Source organism: Symphalangus syndactylus, chromosome 12 (assembly GCF_028878055.3).
Source record: "Symphalangus syndactylus isolate Jambi chromosome 12, NHGRI_mSymSyn1-v2.1_pri, whole genome shotgun sequence".
In the NCBI taxonomy this organism is placed as follows: domain Eukaryota; kingdom Metazoa; phylum Chordata; class Mammalia; order Primates; family Hylobatidae; genus Symphalangus; species Symphalangus syndactylus.
Genome location: NC_072441.2, coordinates 42546145 through 42565319, shown reverse-complemented (window position 1 = coordinate 42565319; position 19175 = coordinate 42546145). Strand labels below are relative to the sequence as shown.

General features: G+C 35.6%; 1 protein-coding gene across 4 annotated transcripts in view; it reads right to left on the bottom strand.

Moving 5' to 3' along the window:
• PKN2 (protein kinase N2) overlaps window positions 1-19175 on the bottom strand; it is a 150814-nt gene that overhangs the window by 94938 nt on the left and 36701 nt on the right. For all 4 annotated transcript variants that reach the window (XR_010117462.1, XM_063625329.1, XM_063625331.1 and 1 more), the window contains exon 2: window positions 9491-9791. Coding sequence is in view for 3 of the 4 variants with exons in the window: in XM_063625329.1 (XP_063481399.1) it covers window positions 9491-9791 (301 nt within the window). In the remaining variant the exon portion in view is untranslated. The remainder of the gene's footprint in view (window positions 1-9490; window positions 9792-19175) is intronic.

The window sequence follows — 19175 nt, the reverse complement described above, 5'->3', positions numbered from 1 at the left end:
GTTGAAGGTGGGGAAAAAAGGTTTTAAAAAGTCAGGTTTTAGTTATAGATTACTGGGGTCATGCACTAACGGGGCAGAAAACACAGAGAAAGATTTAGAGATAGCAGTCTAAGAAAAGAAGAGTTCAATTTTAGACATGATAAGAGGCAAAGCCAACAGGACGTCCAGGTAATATCCAAAATGGTGGCTATAAACTGTCAGATGAAGCCCAGAAAACACAGCCTAGCTGGAGATACAGCTTTGGAAGTCACCAGAAAATAGGATATGGTTAAAATTTTCTTAGGGATAAGATTTCCCAAGGCCAGAATAAAGATAAATACTGAATGTGTTAGATTCCCCCGAAACGTGTAGAGCAATAAATCGATTGCTGTTTCTGGTGCTTTTAGTATTTTCTCTAAAACCATAACTGAGCAGTTGGCTTACAAGATGAAACAGAGTTCTAGAATACAGGAGCAATCCCGATCCTTCTTAGAGGACTTCTGACTACTTAAGGTCTAGCCTTACCCTGATTCCTTGATTGTGTTGGAGATTAGGAATATGGTTGAATTCTTGAGTCTTTACTTCCCAGACCCAGGAAAGCCTCCTCAGACTTTATTTTACATCCAAATGGGGTTTCATGTTCAGACTTAGATGGCCTTGGATGCCTCATGCTTTTTCTCAAGCTATCAAAGTACCATGTTCACAAAACGCCCTAGATAGGGTATATATTGTCTGTCCCTCTCATTCTACAAATGAGAAAACCAAGGTCTCGACAGGTTCCAGGTGGTATACACCACACAACCATTTAATAGTGCAGCTGGATGACATCTCAGATGATATAACCTTTGGTCTTTATCTTATAGCAAGCTGGCTCTCCATGCCCAAAATTCATCAAGTGGTACTTGTATAGCCAGGATATCTGCTTATGAAACACTGTTTACTGCATTAAACAATTAAAGAGGAACTATATTAATAGCTGAAATAAACTTAGGCAAATCTAAATTAATAAGGTTAATATACAAAATCACTAGCTTACTGTTTATCTATATTCTTAACATACTTCCTCCTATAAGTCTCTAAGTTACTATTTTAAAAATAAACTGCTCCAGAATCTTGCCATGTGTTACCATTATGTTAACTTTATACTTCTCCTAAAGTCCAACTTTCTTAAACAAAGATACTTTACCTTTTACAGCCCTCTGGAAGCTGCTCAGGTTGTAATGAATGCTGAATAATTAAAGGAGGCTTAATTGGTTATTTTATATACTTGGGATAGCCCTTGTCATATATCACCAACTGAACTAATTTTGGTTAAATATTGTATAACTAATACCACCTCTGGTTTAAGCTTTCTTAATATGTTACAAAAATAGGCAGGGGTAACACCGTGAGTTAGAATAATTTTTTTTTGAGACGGAGTCACGCACTGTCGCCGGGCTGGAGTGCAATGGCTCGCTCTCGGCTCACCACAACCTCCACCTCCTGGGTTCACGTGATTGAGTTAGAATAATTTTTAAGGTAAAACAAGCAACCTAAGTATAAAAATTGCAGAACTGCCTCTATCTGCAATATCTTAATGTTTGAAAATTGCACCTATCATCTCCTAGTAGAGAAGACTTCTTCATTCTGTACATAACTCTGTACCTAGGGCATGCACTGTTCTTTCGTAAATTCTCCTTAAGATGGTGCTGCTCTATTTTTCTTATTTCCTCTCTCTATGACAACAATGTATATTAACTACTACATACTTGTTAGACTGGTTAAAAAAATATATTAACAATACCAAGTGCTGGAGAGAATGTGGAACAACTAGAATTCTCATTCACTGATAGTGGGAATGAAAAATATCACTACTCTAGAATATATTTGGCAGTTTATTTCCTTCTTTTTAAAGACCAGGTCTTGCTCTGTTGCCCAGGCTGGAGTAGAGTGGCACGATCATGGCTCAATGTAGCCTCAAACTCTCAGGCTCAAGTAATACTCCCACCTAAGCCTCCCAAGTAGCTGGGATTACAGGTGCACACCACCATACTTGGCTAATTTTTATATTTTTCGTGGAGATGAAGTTTCACTATGTTGCTCAGGCTGGTCTCAAACTCCTGAGCTCAAACGATCCCCCCACCTCCACCTCCCAAAGTGCTGAGATTTTAGACATGAGCCACTGTGCCCAGCCATCTTCTTATAATGTTAAACATATGTTACCACATGACTCAGCAATCCTACTCTTCAGTATTTACCAAAGTGAAATGAAAACTTTATTCACACAAAAACCTGTACATGAATATTCATAGGAGCTTTACTGATAATTGCCAAAAATTGGAAAACCACCCTAATGTTCTTTGTGAATGGATAAATTATAGTACATTTATACAATCAACTATTACTCAGGAATAAAAAAAATGAACTACTGATACACACAACAACTTGAAGGAGTCTCAAAGGCAATATGTGGAAGGAAAAAAGTCTCAAAAACATATACTTTATAATTCTATGTACATGGCATTCTTCAAAAGAGAACTACAGTGACAGAACAGATCAGTGGTTGTCAGGGAATACAGAGGTGAAGAAGGGTGTGACTACAAAGAAAGAACATGAGGGAGATTTACAGGACATTGGAACTATTCCTTTTTCTGAATGTGGTGGCAGTTAGATGAATTTATGTTAAAATTCATGGAAAGGTATACTAAAAATATATATACAATTTTACTACATATTAACTTTTTTGGAAAATATATCATAAAAAGAATTCAAGTATTAGAGAATCTATACATTTAATCTCATGATTTTAAAGACGAGGAAACAAATCCAGGAGTGCAAAAAAGCAACTTACTAATGATCACACTATTTAAGTGGGCAGGGCAACAGTAAAAAAGAAAATTAAATCTTCATTTCTATTCATCCAAGACCATAAACTGTTCTTTAGTCATGAACAAAGTTCCCTCAATACAGATATATTTTAGGAAGTTAGAAGAATTTGCTAAGATTAACCCCACAAAATCCCAATATTATTAGGTATATTATATTACTAAATTAGTAATTCCCTTCTGAATATTTCAAATATTAAAGAAAATATTCACCACATTAATAAGTAAAAACCAATCTAAGTTTGGTGGGGTTTGAAAATATAAGAATGGTACAAGAAAAGGAAATAAGATGAAAACAGAGACTATACACTACCCAAATTATTATCTATACTTAATAAAACATAAAAAAAAAGTTCTTACAGTCTTCTTCAGTGATGATATACTTAAACCAAGATTCAGGAAACCGGATCTTTCTCAAACGAGTGTCAGTTTCCAACTAAGGCTTAGATTACTACTCCATTTTACAGAGATCAGTAATCTTTTTTCATAAGGTACATTTAGCCTCAGCTAAGCATCACTGTAATTTCCACATAGGATGACAACAATACCCCATTAAACTATTTTTATTTCTAATCAACAAATTATATATTTATGGGGTACAATGTGATGTTTCATTACATTTATACATTGCAGAATGATCAAATTAGGCTAAGGTATCTATCACCTCAAATATTTATTTCTTCGCAATGAGATTTGACAACCTTTCTTTTAGCTATTTTGAAATATACAATACATTGCTATTAACTATAGTCACCATGCTGTGTAATAGATCACCAAAACTTATTTCTCCTGTCTAACTAAAACTTTTTAACCTGTGACCAACAACTTCCTCTTTCCCATTTACCCATCCTCTCCCTCCCCAGTTCAAGCCTCTGGTAATCAGCATTCTCTTCTACTTCAATGAATTTGTCTTTTTAAGATTCCACACATAAGTGAGATCATTAGCTATTTGTCTTTCTGTGTCTGGTTTATTTCATTTAGCCTAAGGTCCTCTAGGTTCATCCATGTTGCAAATGGCAGAATTTCCTACATCTTTAAGCTGAATAGTATTTGTGTTTATATACCACGTTTTAAAAATCCATTTGTCTGTTGATGGGCACTTCAGTTGTTTGGATATCTTGGCTATATAACGCTGGAATGAACATAGGAGTACAGACATCTCTTCAACATGCTGATTTCAATTTCTCTGTATACCCAGAAGAGGAATTGCTGGATTGTACAATAATCCTATTTTTAGTTTTCTCAGGAACCTCCACACTGTCTTCCAAAGTGGCCATACTCATTTTACAATACCACCAACAATGCACAAGGCTTCCCTTTTCTCCATATCCTTGCCATCACTTATCTTCCATTTTTTTTGATAATAGCCAATCTAATAGGCATGAGGTGGTATCTCATGGTGGTTTTAATTTGCATTTCTCTGATGGCTAGAGATACTGATCATTTTTTCATATTATCTGTTGGCCATTTGTATGCCTTCTTTTGATAAATGTCTACTCAGGTCCTTTGCCCATTTTTTAAATAAGATTATTTCTTTTCCTTGAATTCAGTAGTTTGAGTTCCTTATTGACCCCTTATCCAATATATAATTTATAAATATTTTCTCCCATTCTTTGGGTTGTCTCTTCACTCTGCTAATTGTTTACTTTGCTGTGCAGAAGTTTCCAATTTGATGCAAACCCATTTATCTATTTTTGCCTTGTTGCCTCTGCCTAGACAAATGTCATACAGCTTTCCCTCTATATTTTCTTCTAGCAGTTTTATAGTTTCAGGACTGACATTTAAGTCTTATAAACGTATAAGGTAAGATAAAGGTATAAGGTATAAAGGTATAAGGTTTAAAGGTATAAGGTATAAAGGTATTACGTATATGAGATAAAGGTCCATCTTCATTCTTCTGCATGTCGATATTCAGTTTTCCCAACACCATTTATTGAAGACTGTCCAGTCCCCACCGTGCGTTCTTGGCAGCTTTGTCAAAAATCAATTGATTTGAACTGCGTGGGTTTATTTCTGGGCTCTCTTTTCTATTCCATTGGTTAATGAGTCTATTTTCGTCATTACGATGCTGTTTAGATTACTATAGTTTTGTAATATTTTGGAATTTGGTAGTGTGATGCTTCTAGTTTTGTTCTTTTTGCTCAAGATGGTGTTGGGTCTTTTCTGATTCCATGTAAATTTTAGGATTTTTTTTTCTATTTCTGTGAAGAATGATGTTGGGATTTTGATACGAATTACCTTGAATCTGTAGATCACATTGGGTAGTATGGACATTTTCACAATATTAATTCTTCCAATTCATGAACACAGGAGATTTTTCCATTTATTTGTACCATCTTCAATTTCTTTCATCAATGTTTTATAGTTTTCTATATAGAGCTCTTTCAATTCTTGGTTAAATTTACTACGTATGTTTTATGCTGTTAATGAGACTGTTTTCTTAATTTTATTCAGATGTTATATAGTTAGTATATAGAAATGATACTGACTTTTGTATGCTGATTTTGTATCCTGCAACTTGACTGAATTCCTTTATTAGTTCTAACAGCTTTATGGTGGAGTCTTTAGAATTTTATACATATATGTAAGATTGTGTTGTTCACAAACAGACAATTTCACTTCTTCCTTTCCTATTTGTATACATTTTATTTCTTTTTCTTGCCTAAGTGCTCTAGCTAGGGCTTAGAGTACTATGCTGAAAAGAAGTGTTGAGAGTGAGCATCCTGATCTTGTTCCTGATCTTAAAAGAAAAGCTTTCAGCTTTTCGCCATTAAGTACAATGTTAGTTGTGGGCTTGTCATATATAGACCTTCTTGTGTTGAGAAACATTTCTTCTATACCTAATTTGTTCATAGAATTTTTATCACAAAACAATGTTGAATTTTCTTAAATGCTTTTTCTGCTCCTATGGGGATAGTCTTATGGGCAAAAATCATATGATCATCTTTAAAGTATTTAGAAGATGAAAAAGAAGCTCAGAGCATCATGGGCATGATAAGAAAATAAAAAATTCATTTCCTACTACTCTTAAGAATAAATGAATACATTTATTTTACAAATAACTTTCCCAAACAATCAGACCTTGACATTACAATAAGGAATATTTCAGAGTTTTATAGCTTAAAAGTTCATCTGATAAAAATCCTTATTTTACAAACAAGAAACTGAAGATTCGAAGAGATTATTATTACAAAGGTGAATTAAGAACAAGTCCCTAGCCGGGCGGGATGGCTCATGCCTGTAATCCCAGCACTTTGGGAAGCCGAGGTGGGCAGATCAACAAGGTAAAGAGATCAAGACCATTCTGGCCAACATGATGAAACCCTGCCTCTACTAAAAATACAAAAATTAGCTGGCTGTGGTGGCATGGAGCCTGTAGTACCAGCTACGCGGGAGGCTGAGGCAGGAGAATCTTGAACCCGGGAGGCGGAGGTTGCAGTGAGCTGAGATGGCACCACTGAACTCCAGCCTGGTGACAGAGGGAGACGCTGTCTCAAAAACAAACAAACAAAAAAAAGAAGTCCCCTAACCACTTATACAGTAATGATTTATACAATGCAGACTTAAATTTTGTCCCTCTTTCCTTTAGTCATTTGTTCTGCTTACTAAGCTTATGTACCCACAAGACAACAGGAATTAGTCAAACACTTCTGTTATAAATCCACTCATACCTTTCAGAACTGAAAGCAAAGCACAATGTCCTTGAAATCTTCTTGCCAGGCCTAATCTAAAATAAATTCATGGGTTTACCTTAGTGTGCAAGGTAAAACATCTAAAATTTTATGGCAAACTGACCTAAAATTAATGACATTAATTTTAATCCTCTATGTTGTGGTTGTTGCTTTTTATGTTAAGTTAGTAAAATGGGAAAAAGAGAAAATAACTTGTTACCAAGTTGTGTAAATATGCCATTTGCTAACAGAATTTTTTTAGTAAAATAAAAATTTGACGAACTTATCAAGTTTATTCTGAACAAACTGAAGTATTAAGAAGTCATAGTATAAAGTTGTATTTCATATATCATCTGCCCTCCAATCATCTGAAATGTCAGTATTAAAAATGGTCAGTATAAAAAGTTTCTGGCTTTATCATAAAACTTTAAGTCTTTGTTTTCTAAGTTATTTAATGTTTCAAGTGTCATAATAATTAGAGTTTGATACTAATTCTAAAGACTAATATAAGATGCGGATTTGCTGGGTGTTTTTCTATTTTGAGATATAATATTCATAAGTAAGCATCTACTATGCTTCGGTTTCTGTAATAAGCCTTGAAAATAGATGAGTGAACACATGTCCCTCCCTTCAAGGAGGAGACAGTTTAGTGATATAAACATGTAAAGAAATACGTTACAATGCAATAATGAATGGACAAAGTAGCACAGAGAAGATAAAGCAGAGAATGTCATGGAAGGTTTTGTGGTAATAGCTAAAAATTGTTTTTTAAGGGTGATCAGGAATTTGATAGGACTTAAAGGAGGTAATTTCTTTATATAAAACAATAGGAAAGACAAATTCAATCTAAAGTGATAGAAGATGGATCAGCGGGTTCCTATGGCCAGGGTTGGGGATCATGGGTTAGCTGGGAAGGATTATACCAGAACGACTGAAGTGATGAAAATCTTCTAGATCGACTGTAGAGATGGTTAGCTGGGTGCACACACACATTTGTTAAAAATCATGAAATCATGTACTTAAAATACGTGCATTTTGTCATATGTAATTTATACTTCAATAAATCTTTTTTTTTTTTTTTGAGACAGAATCGCTCTCTGTTGCCCAGGCTGGAGGACAGTGGCACGACCTTGGCTCAACACAACCTCCACTTCCTGGGTTTAAGCAATTTTCATGCCTCAGCCTCCCGAGTAGCTGGAACTACAGGCACACGCCACCACGTCGACGAATTTTTGTATTTTTAGTAGAGACAGGGTTTCACCATGTTGGCCAGGTTAGTCGTGAACTCCTGGCCTCAAGTGATCCGCCTGCCTTGGCCTCCCAAAGTGCTAGGATTACAGGCACGAACCACTGCACCCAGCCACAATAAAGTTAACTTTTATAAAACGAATGGGGAAACCAAATGGGCTCCTCGTGATGATAAAACTCTTCTATATCCCAGTGAATCACAAGGTAGTTATCAGTATTCTGTGGGGAGGAAAATTTCTCTAAATAAACCGCTCCAGTGCTGTTTCTTATTTTAGACTGCTCTTAAAGATGTAACAGGTAAAAAAAATGTAGAGTTTGGCAGAGTTCCATGGAACAGGCTATTTCTAAGCTTATATATTACTAAAAACAGCATTTTCATAATACATTATTTCCATTTATAACATAATTATTGACTATGTAAGAATACTAGATGAAGAGCTGAAGGGTTCTTTTTAACTAAATTGGTGATTCTGAAAAAACTAATTTGCATCTTTGGGATTATTTCAATCTAAAATTAGAAGGTGGATTTCCTATTATTTCTTTCATTTTAAAGTTTCGATTATTCTTACAAGGTTGAAATCTCTACATAGAGAGCCTCCTAATAAAAGCCCTAAATCCCACATGTTGAAAGTGATATCGAAAAACAAGTTTTAACAAGAACACTAAATATCAGTAGTGTTTTCTGCAACTTTTGAGATGGTAAAAATTTAAGGTTCTTAGCCAAATTTATGTATTTTCTTAATCAAAATTAATATTACTTACATCTGTTATTTATTAGCTAATCACACAGGTTCTTCTAAATTTTCTACCATGCTATAGGTGTATTACTCTATACACTCTCATACTCTTTTTCTTTGCAAATAAAAAAATTGACAGTTATAGAGATTGATAATGTCTTCAGACCTTGGCTTAAACTTAAACATAAGTTTTTGTATAAAAAGTTATAGAAAGACTATACATACTGATGGGTGAATATTGGCACAAATATAGAATTTTTTATCTGGAAGGATATATGACAAAAAGTAATGTTACCTTTAAGGAGACAGTCTAAGAAAGAAAGAGGTGGGTTTTCAATTTTTACTTTCTATACCATTAAAAAAATTCCAACATAAATATTTATTAATTCTATTGTTTAAAAATTGTTTTTATATTGAAATCATAGGTTATATTTTCCTCTTATTTTCTATACTTAAAGAAAATAAAAGTAATGTGTAACAGTTTTTTCTATTATGTTTTTCTTTTTTGAACACTATGCCTAGTAGTTTACTTGTTAATTCAGTTGCTTAGGGCACAAAGAATGAAGGCCATAGGTTTGACTAATTACATTTGCAAATAATAAAACTATCTCTTGTTCAAAGAACACAGTTTTAACTTTAAGTGAGCTGGCAAACTTGTGCTGTTGATTACAGGATGAATCAGGTAAGAGCATGTGACTGACTCAATACAAAACATTAATACTGGAGACTCACTCTAAGTAATGTCCTACTGACAGAGAGTAAGAGAGAATACATTAGGGTTATTAAATTCTAAGTAAACATTTCAATTTCCATACCTATCAACTTCTGCCCTTCTGAACAGAATATAAATAAGACCTTAACCAAAAGAGAAAAAGTCTCTGTACTTTCAGAAAAGCTAAAAATTATTTATGTCCCAAAACTTACTATTTTCTAAAAAGATACATTTTTGTATTAATATACCATATAAACATCAAATAAAGCACTACTATACCTGTAATATCTTCTGGATCTGATACAACAATATGTGCATTTAATTCCTGCAGCTTGTGATGTAGTTCTTCTAATTTTTTATTTGATTTTTTCAAAATGTTGTCTACATAAGCCAAACTTTTTTTATCTGTTGTGACTTTCCTCAGATTTTCAGCTCCTTCTTTGATTTTCAGTTCTTTCCTTATTTCTCTCTTAATTCGATCCTTGATATCATCCAATTTCTGCTGCACCATTGTATCTGAAAAGTCTAATTTTTGAACAGCACTCACATTCTCAGAAAACGGAAGACTTCGGGAATCCCCCTACAGAAAAAAATAAACATACAAATGTGGGAGTTTAGGAGAGTTGGCTGCTCAGTAAATATGCAGTGTTTTCAGCCTAAGAGAGTCTTTCTTGATTACATTACATTTAACTATATTTAATTATCTCCTTAATAAGTAATAGACCAACTACTTACTGACTTTTATTATAACCATACAAAATCATAAATTCAAGAACTCACTGGCCACTCACTAAGGGGCATTACTTGACAAATACATTTATATTAAAATAAAGTGAACACAACACATCTACACACAAGGCTGTGTAAAGATAGCGGATTTTGGTATCTTAGGAACCCAGGTTAGATCCCAACCCCTACACTGTGAACCTTGAGCAAGTTACTTAACTTTTCAAATACTCAGTTTTAATAGTCTACAAAATCTAAATAATAATAGTAGCCACCTTTCAGAGATACTGTGATAATTCACAAATATTGTAAATGAAGTTCTAAATACAAGTACTGGCTCACTGTAGTCACTTAATAAATAAAAAGTATTATTAAATTCTATAGGTAAACACTAAAAGCCCAGACTTCATCATTACATAATATATTCATGTAACAAAACTGCACTTGTATTCCTTAAATTTATACAAATAAAAAAATTCAATAGATGAATAATTTTATCTTCTGTAAGAAACTTCTTAAAAATAAATGAATATTGGCAAAATAGATATTTTTATGACCACTTTTTAGTTAATGAATTAAATGTACTAGGGGGCTTGGGAAAACTATATTCAGAACTCCATTTATACAGTTGTTCTTTGGTATGTGTGGGAGGTTGGTTCCAGGATCCCACATATACTACAATCTAAAGATGACCAAGTCACTTATATAAAATGGTTTGGTATTTGCATATAATCTAAATACACACCCCATACTTTAATCTCTATTTATAATACACAATACAAGTGGTATGTAAATAGTTGCTATGCTGTATTATTTGTATTATTTTTTATTTTTTTTCCCCAATACTTTCAATCTGCAATTGGTTGAATCTGCAGATGTTGAATCCACAGATATTAATGGCCAACTGTATATTTCAAGGCTAAGTACTCCAACTGGTAATTTGGTTGACTCAGTACAAAAGCATCATTACTTGAGAACACCTCTAAATTGTGTTCTATTGATGGAAGCTAAGACAATTACAGTCACCTTAAAATGAAAATCCAATCAGTTAAGCACAGCTAATCTATATTTACAACAACTAAAGTTATGTTCTAGCTATTTCTATATCATTTACTGCTTCAAAGTCCATTACTATAATACCATTGGATTTAAAATGTTTAAATTCTGAAACACAAGAAACCAAAGATAATGGTTACCTCTGGGGAGGGGACTTGAGTTTATGAAGGACATGGAAAAGAAAAAGACACACTGTGCAGCCTTTTTGTACCTTTGAATCACAGACCTAATTAATGCAAAGATTTTCCTTAATTTTTTGAGAAGTCCTCACACCCATATAAATAAGTTGATGCAAATACTTTCTACATTCATTCTTAATTTCTAAAAATTACATATCATGCAAAATAGTGAAAAGGGTAAGCTTATGGGTGATATGGGATCTCATCTTGGTTTTCATATCAATTTACCTTGTGCCTGCAGGTATATTATGCAAAATATGAAGTAGTTGATTTCTATAAATCTCTCTTTTTTTTTTTTCCTGGTAGAGATGGGATTTTGCCATGTTGTCCAGGCTGATCTCAAACTCTTGGCCTAAGTGATCCTCCCACCTTGACCTCCCAAAGTGCTGGGTTTACAGGCATGAAACACGTGCCCAGCCTGTTTCCAGCTAAGAATTCCTTTGAAACTCCAACAAAAAATAGTACAAAGAAAATTTCATGTTGTTATGTATACTTACCAGGTTCCACGGATCCTAGGTTAAGAATTCCTAAAACAGGTAATCTACACCTGTTAGAAATTGTATTCCTGATCTGTCACTAAACAGATAAACGATGATCTTCTACTTGAGCCAAAATACTGTCTAGATTTTTCAGTATTTATAATGGAATATAAGTCCTACGATCCATTTGGTTTCCAAAGTTTAAGTGTCTACCCTTGGCAAGCTGTCAAAAACACTAGCACATGTCTATTGTCAAAGAATAAAATCCCAAATTTCTATTGTCTAGTTTCAGGTAAAGTGGACTGAGGCAAAAAATGCTTAGATAAAAAACAGTTCAAGCTAGTTCCATTCCTCCAAATATTTTTGTTTCAATCCTTACACATTTATCAGAAAACACTTTATGAACTGCTTTTGCAGATTTGTTCTTTAATATTATGTCCAAAGCCAGAGGTCTGCAAAATTTCTTTGTTCATGGTACTCTTAGTATCTCAGGAAATTAGTCCTTATTTCTCATAGGCCAGAAGAAACACCTAACAGTTTCGTTTACTGCCTACTTCAACTCCCATTTCTTTCCACTTTGTTCCTTAAACTCCAATCATATCAAATTATAAAACTTTACTTCAAGAAATCATCTTTCTTGGCTCAGCCACTAAGCATGCTGCACCTTTGGTATGCACCATCTCTCCTTTCTCCTGCAGTTATCTCTTTCCAGTCTCTTCTTGGCCCTGTTAACTTTTACTTTGTTTCAAAGATCAAGAACAACTCTTGCTGGGAAATAATTTCCTGTCCAGTCCCTTTCTTTAGAATTTAGTTGAATGCCTCTCCTGTGTGCTCTGATATTGTGTATCTTATTGAAACAATTACCCCCTTTTTTTTTATCTGACTACTCTTCAAAGACTATGAGCAATCTGAGGGCAGGGCTTATGCTTGGCAGATTAGTTTGTTTGTTTGTTTGTTTGTTGTTTAATGACTTGTCCATTATGTTATTTAATATTCTTCCTTTACAATTAAGGAAAACCTGTCACTGCTGAGGAACTCCTGCTTCCCTCTATCTGATAAAGAGAATTTGGAGAAGACGCAGAGTCAAGATGGCTGAATAAGACTCTCCAGCGATTGACTCCCCACAGAAACATAAATTTGAACATGATCTATGCATGAAAGTAACTTCACAAGAGCCAAGGAACCAGATCAGAGATGACCGTTATCTGGTTTTAGCATTACTAAGAAAAGATCAACTGAAGAGGGTAGGAAAGACAGGGGTGCAATGCCTGAATCACCTCTCCCCCAACTATAAGCACAGCAGAGAGAGAGACACAGCCCACTTGGGGTAAGGAGAGGGAAGTGAGTGCAGGACTTTTGACTTGTAGCTCAGCACTGGGCCTGCTGTGGTGAAACCCAACACCAAGCAGAACCCCATGGCCCTTAACCCCAGACCAAGCTAGGCAGACAAGGACCCATCCTGATACTATGTGGAAACCTGTGGCCTTAGTGTGACAGACTTGTGTTCTGGCATCTACAGTAGCCTCAGGCCATGAGTGAACTTCAGCAGCAGGAAGGCTATAGTGGTATGGGCCTGGTTGGTGCCCCGGGGATGTAGTAGTCCTGGTGGCAGGACTGGGACCCCATTATCCTTCTTCCAACCCTAGGCAGCACAGCTTGGAGAGTGCCTCCATCTACTGGGGGAAAAAGAGGGATATAAAAGCAGTACTTTGATCTTGACTCAGTGACAAGTCTACCATGGTAAAACTCCACAATGGATAAAATTTGATGGCCCACTGATCCCAAGCTGGCACCCAAAGACCGTGCCTCTGAACTCACTTCAGTGTCAGATAGAGAGACATGGCCTCGGTGGAATGGACTCGGGGCTACATCACTACTGTCTGTCTGCAGTAGACTTAAGCCACAAATAAACCTCAGCAGCAGGCAGGCTATAGTTGCATGGGTCTTGGGCATATCCCTGTGCTGTGCTTGTCTTGGCAGCTATGGTTTTCAGGTGTGACCTAGCATTATGGTGGCCGTCCTGGCCACAATACTGCCTGCTCCACCCCTTCCCTCAACCCCAGGCAGCACAGTGTGGAGACACTGATGCTTGAAAGAATGAGAGGGGAACAGGTACACAATGTTGCTTTGGAGCACGCCATGGTGAGGCCCAAGCACTAAGCAGAGTGACACAGTACCTAATGTGTCCTGGCCCCAGGTGGAAACTCCCACACCCAGTGAGACAAACTACCCTCCAGTCTCTCCCCTAGTCAATCTGGGCCAGAACACAAACCAACTGTGAATTCACTGCAAACCTGGGCTTGCGGTGCCATCTAGTGCTGAAACAGTGATAGTGGCCAAGGGCTCGGAGAACACAATAATCGCCCTGCTTAGAATTTCTGGAAGAACAGGAACAAACCACCACCAGGCTGTGAATGGGGAATAAACAGCTAATCCCTCAATGTTCAGATGTTGGGGCAGGCCAAAGGCATGAAGAATATTCAGGGGTCGGGCACAGTGGCTCACGCCAACAACTGGGAGGTGAAGGTGGGTGGATTACCTAAGGTCAGAAGTTTGAGACCAGTCTGTCCAACATGGTAAAACCCTGTCTCTACTAAAAGTATAAAAATTAGCCAGGAGTGGTAGTACATGCCTGTAATCTCAGCTACTCAGGAGGCTGAGGTTGGAGAACAGCTTGAACCCAAGAGGCGGAGGCTGCAGAGAGCCGAGATCACTCCACTGCACTCCAGCTTGGGCAACAGAGTGAGTGAGACTCTGTCTCAAAAAAAAATTTTAAGAAAGCATTCAGGAACCATAATTTCAGGAAACAAACAAAATAAGGCACCAGGAAACAATCCTAAAGTGATGGAGATGTGTGATGTCTCAGAGAATTCAAAAGAGCTGTTTTAAGGAAACTCAATAAACTTCAATAAAACACAGGGGAAGAATCCAGTAATTTATCAGAGAAACTTGAGAGATTAAACAAACTGAAATCCTGGAGCTGAAAAATACAATGAACAAAATGAACGCAGTAGAGAATATCAACAGCAGAATCTATCAAATAGAAAAATCTGAGCTTGAAGACAAGCCATTTGAAAACACATAGCTGGAGGAGAAACAATTAAAAAAGGGTAAAAGGGAATGAAGAAGTTTACAGAACAATGCAACAGTATCAAAAGAGCAAATATTTGGGTTACTGGGCTTCAAGAGGGAATTGAGAATGACAAAGGGGTAGAAAGCTTATTCAAAGAGATAGTAACACAAAACTTCCCAAAACTAGAGAAAGATACAAATTATCCAGGTATAGAAAGGTCAAAAGTTACCAGTCAGATACAGCCCAAATAAGTCTACCCCAAGAAATACTATAATCAAATTCTCAAGATATCAAAGACAAAAAGATTTTGAAAGCAACAAAAGATGCAAATAACATATAAGGAAGTTCCAATCTGTCTAGCAATAGACTTCTCAGCAGAAACCTTATAAGTCAGGATGAGTGAGATGATATATTTAAATTGCTAAAGAAAAAAAAAGATTGGGGGGGGGGGGTGGGCTGTCAACCAAGAATACTGTACCCGGCACAGCTATCCTTTAGAAATAAAGCAGAGATAAAGACTTTGCCAGACAAATGAAAGCTAAGAGAATTTATCATCATCAGATACGTCTTACAAGAAATGTTAAAAAAAAAAAAATAGGCCAGGAACAATGGTTCACACCTATAATCTCAGCACTTTGGGTGGCCAAGGTGGAAGGACTGCTTGAGCTCAGGAGCTCAAGGCCTTGGGTGGCACACCAAGACTCTGACTCTACTAAAAATGAAAATTAAAAAATCAGCTGGGTGTGGTGGCATGTGGCTGTAGTCCCAGATACTCGGGAGGCTGGGGTGGGAGGATCATTCAAGTCCATGAGATCAAGACTGCAGTGAGCCATGATCGCACCACTGCCCTCTAGCCTGAAGGACAGAGTGAGACCCTGTCTCGAACATATAAGCAAACAAAAAAATGCTAAAAACAGTTCTTCAAATGAAGAAAGGGACTCTAATGTGTAACAAGAAAACATCTTAAAGGTATAAAACTCACTAGTAAGTATACTGGAAGACAGACTACTATAATACTATAAATGTGATACATAAAGCACTTGTATCTTTAATATGAAGGCTAAAAGACAAAACTATTAAAATAATAACTTTTAATTTGCCAAGAGATGGGCAATATAAGATGTAAAACGAGACATCAAAAATTACAAATGTGGGAGAAAATGGAGTTAAAATGTAGAGTTTGTTTTTTATTTATTTTCCTATCTTTACAATCAAAGTTGGGTTGCTATTAGTTTAAAATATCTCATTTTAAGATTTTTTTCATGAGCTTCATGGTAACTGCAAAGCAAAAACCTATAAGAGATACAACAAAAATAACAGGGAAACCATCCAAACACATTACTAGAGAAAATCACCTAACCATAAAGAAAGACAACAAGAGAACATAAATAGCCAAAGCAATCTAAAGCAAAAAGAACAAAGCTGGAGGTATCATACTACTTGACTTCAAAACACACTACATAGCTATAGTAATCAAAATAGCATGGTACTGGTATAGAAAAGACACACAGATCAATGGAACAGACGACAGCCCAGAAATAAATCATCCATCTACAGTTTATTAATTCTTGACAAAGGTGCCAAGCACACTCAATGGGAAAAGGGTAACAAATGGTGTTGGGAAAACTGGATATCCACATGAGAGAATGAAATTAGATTCTTATCTCTCACCATAGACAAAAACTCAACTCAAAATGGATTAAAAACTTAAATGTAAGACCCCAAACTACAAAATCACAAGAAGAAAATATGGGGGAAATATAGGGGAAAGCTCCATGTCACTGGTCTAGGCAAGAATATTTTGGACAAAACCTGAAAAGCATGGGCAACAAAAGCAAAAACAGTTTGAGCATTCTAAATCCAAAACTCTCAAACGCTCCAAAATCTTTTTTTTTTTTTTTAAAAAAAAGACAGGGTCTCACTCTGTTACCCAGGCTGGAGTGTAGTGGTACAATCATTGCTCATTAGCAACCTTGAAACACTGGGCTCAAGTGATCCTCCCACCTTAGCCTCCCAAGTAGCTAAGACTACAGGTGGGCTCCACCATGCCTAGCTAATTTTTATTTTTTGTAAAGACAGGGTCTTGCTACATTGCCCAGGCTGGTCTTGAACTGATGGCATCAAGTGATCCTCCTGCCTTGACCCCCCAAATTGTTGGGATTATAGGCGTGAGCCACCATGAAACCTTTTGATTGCCAACATGATACTCAAACTAAATGCTTATTGGAACATTTTGAATTTTCAAAATTTGATTTGGAATGATCAACCACTAAGTATAATGCAAATATTCCAGAACCTGAAAAAATCCCAAATCCAAAACACTCTGGTTGTAAGCATTTCAGATACAGGATATTTAACCTGTATAGACAAATGGAATTGTATCAAACTAAAAATCTTCTGCATAGTAAAGGTAACAATCAACAGAGCAAGGATGCCAGTCATAGACTGGGAGAATACATTTACAAACTACACAACTGATAAAGGGTTAATACCCAAATATAAAGAACTCAAACACTCAATAACAAACAAATAACCTGATCAAAAAACGGGCAAAAGGCCTACACAGACATTTCTCCAAAAAAGAACATACAAACAACCCACAGGTGTATGAAAAAATGTTCAACATCACTAATCATCAAAAAATGCAAGTCAAAACTACAATGAGACATCACCTCACTCTAGTTAGAATAGGTACTCTCAAAAAATCAAAAGATAGCAGGTGTTGATGAGGGTATGGATAAAAGGGAACCCTTATACACTGCTGGTATAGCCATTATGGAAATGTATAGCCATTATGGAAAACAGCATGAAGGTTGCTCAAAAAATTTTAAACAGAACTACCATATGATCCGGTAAATCCCACTACTGGGTATATATATCCAAAGAAAATGAAATCAGTAGGTTTTACAGATATCTGCACTCCTATGTTTATTACAGCATTATTCACAATAGCCAAGATATGGAATCAACCTAAATGTCTATCAAAGAGAATAACTATTTTCATGTTTCTTGTTACATATTCCCAACTTTTTTGTACCCATTAACCCATCTTTCCCTACCCCTTTTTCCCCACTCCCCTCTTGTCCTCTTAAAACTACCATTCTACTCTCTACCTCTTTGAGAACAACCTTTTAGATTCCACCTATGAGTGAGATCATGTGGTATTTGTCTTTCTGTGCCTGGCTTAGTGTCCTCTAGGTACATTCACGTTGTCTGAAATGACAAGATTTCATTATTTATGACTGAATAATATTCCATTGTGTATACATACTATATTTTATTTATCCACTTACAAGACTTCATTTAAAAAGTTGGGAGTATAAAACAAGAAATAGAATGGTCAATTCAATAATTTTAAAATTAATCAGTAATATGTTCAATGCACTGTATTGGGCACAGACAGACTCCCTTATAAAGCTTACAAACATCAGGGCTTTAAACTAACTTTAGAAAAGAGAAAGTTCAGGATGCTACTTAAGTGTCATAACAAAAGAATTTCAAGTCAGCTAGCGAATAAAGAAAGGTTTCCCTTATTTGTGCCCTTGATTAGTTAACAGCAGTATAAGCAGCTGTTATACTGCTGTGTAAACACACTTTTATTTCAAGTTATGTTAAAAATAAGAACTTTAAAAATAGAGGGAAAGATAAATTAAGAGGGATTTCCATTTTATTTTTCAAAGTTTTCCATGTTTTCTCTATTTTTTTGATAATAAAATTTTCTCCACTTCTTAACCTTGTCTAATAAGGAAAAGACATTATTTAAAAGAGACCAAAAGAACCAAAAGTAATATTAACTTTATTTCAATTGTGGAAAATGTAAAAGCTTATAATCATATCTTATACTACATTATATCTGCTATTTAACCTTGCCACTTTCATTCAACACAATTCTACTACAAGGGACCAACTACAGACTACACAGTACATTGTAATTAAATTACCTCATGTGCCAGTCAAGTATTTCAAATACACAAATGTGATAATATGTATTTGGTAAATACAGTGACTTTTACTTTATACAATAACGAAATTCTTATTTTTAAGACTCAAACATAAACTGACATTTTCAATTTAATATACTTCAACAAACTCACAGTAAAGTTAAGAAAAACACTGAAATAAGAACAAGACCAGATTCAAAGAACAAAATGAAAATGGACTGTCACTCGTGACCAAGTACTTCATTTAGGGACAGACAGGAGAGGATGTTTACTCCTCATTGGCCCAGTTCCCAGAGTAGTGAAAAAGCTGTTACTCTCCCTATATTTCAGAAATATAAAACAGTCTGACCTGATAGATGCCAAGAAATGTTAGAGTACCCATAAAAACTCACTGGATACAATGATTCATATACTATGTTAGCTAGAAGGAATTTCAAAAACCATTTAGTCTAACTTTCTTGATTTTAGTTTTGGGGAAAGCATGCTTAAAGCAGCTTTCTTCGAGGGGCC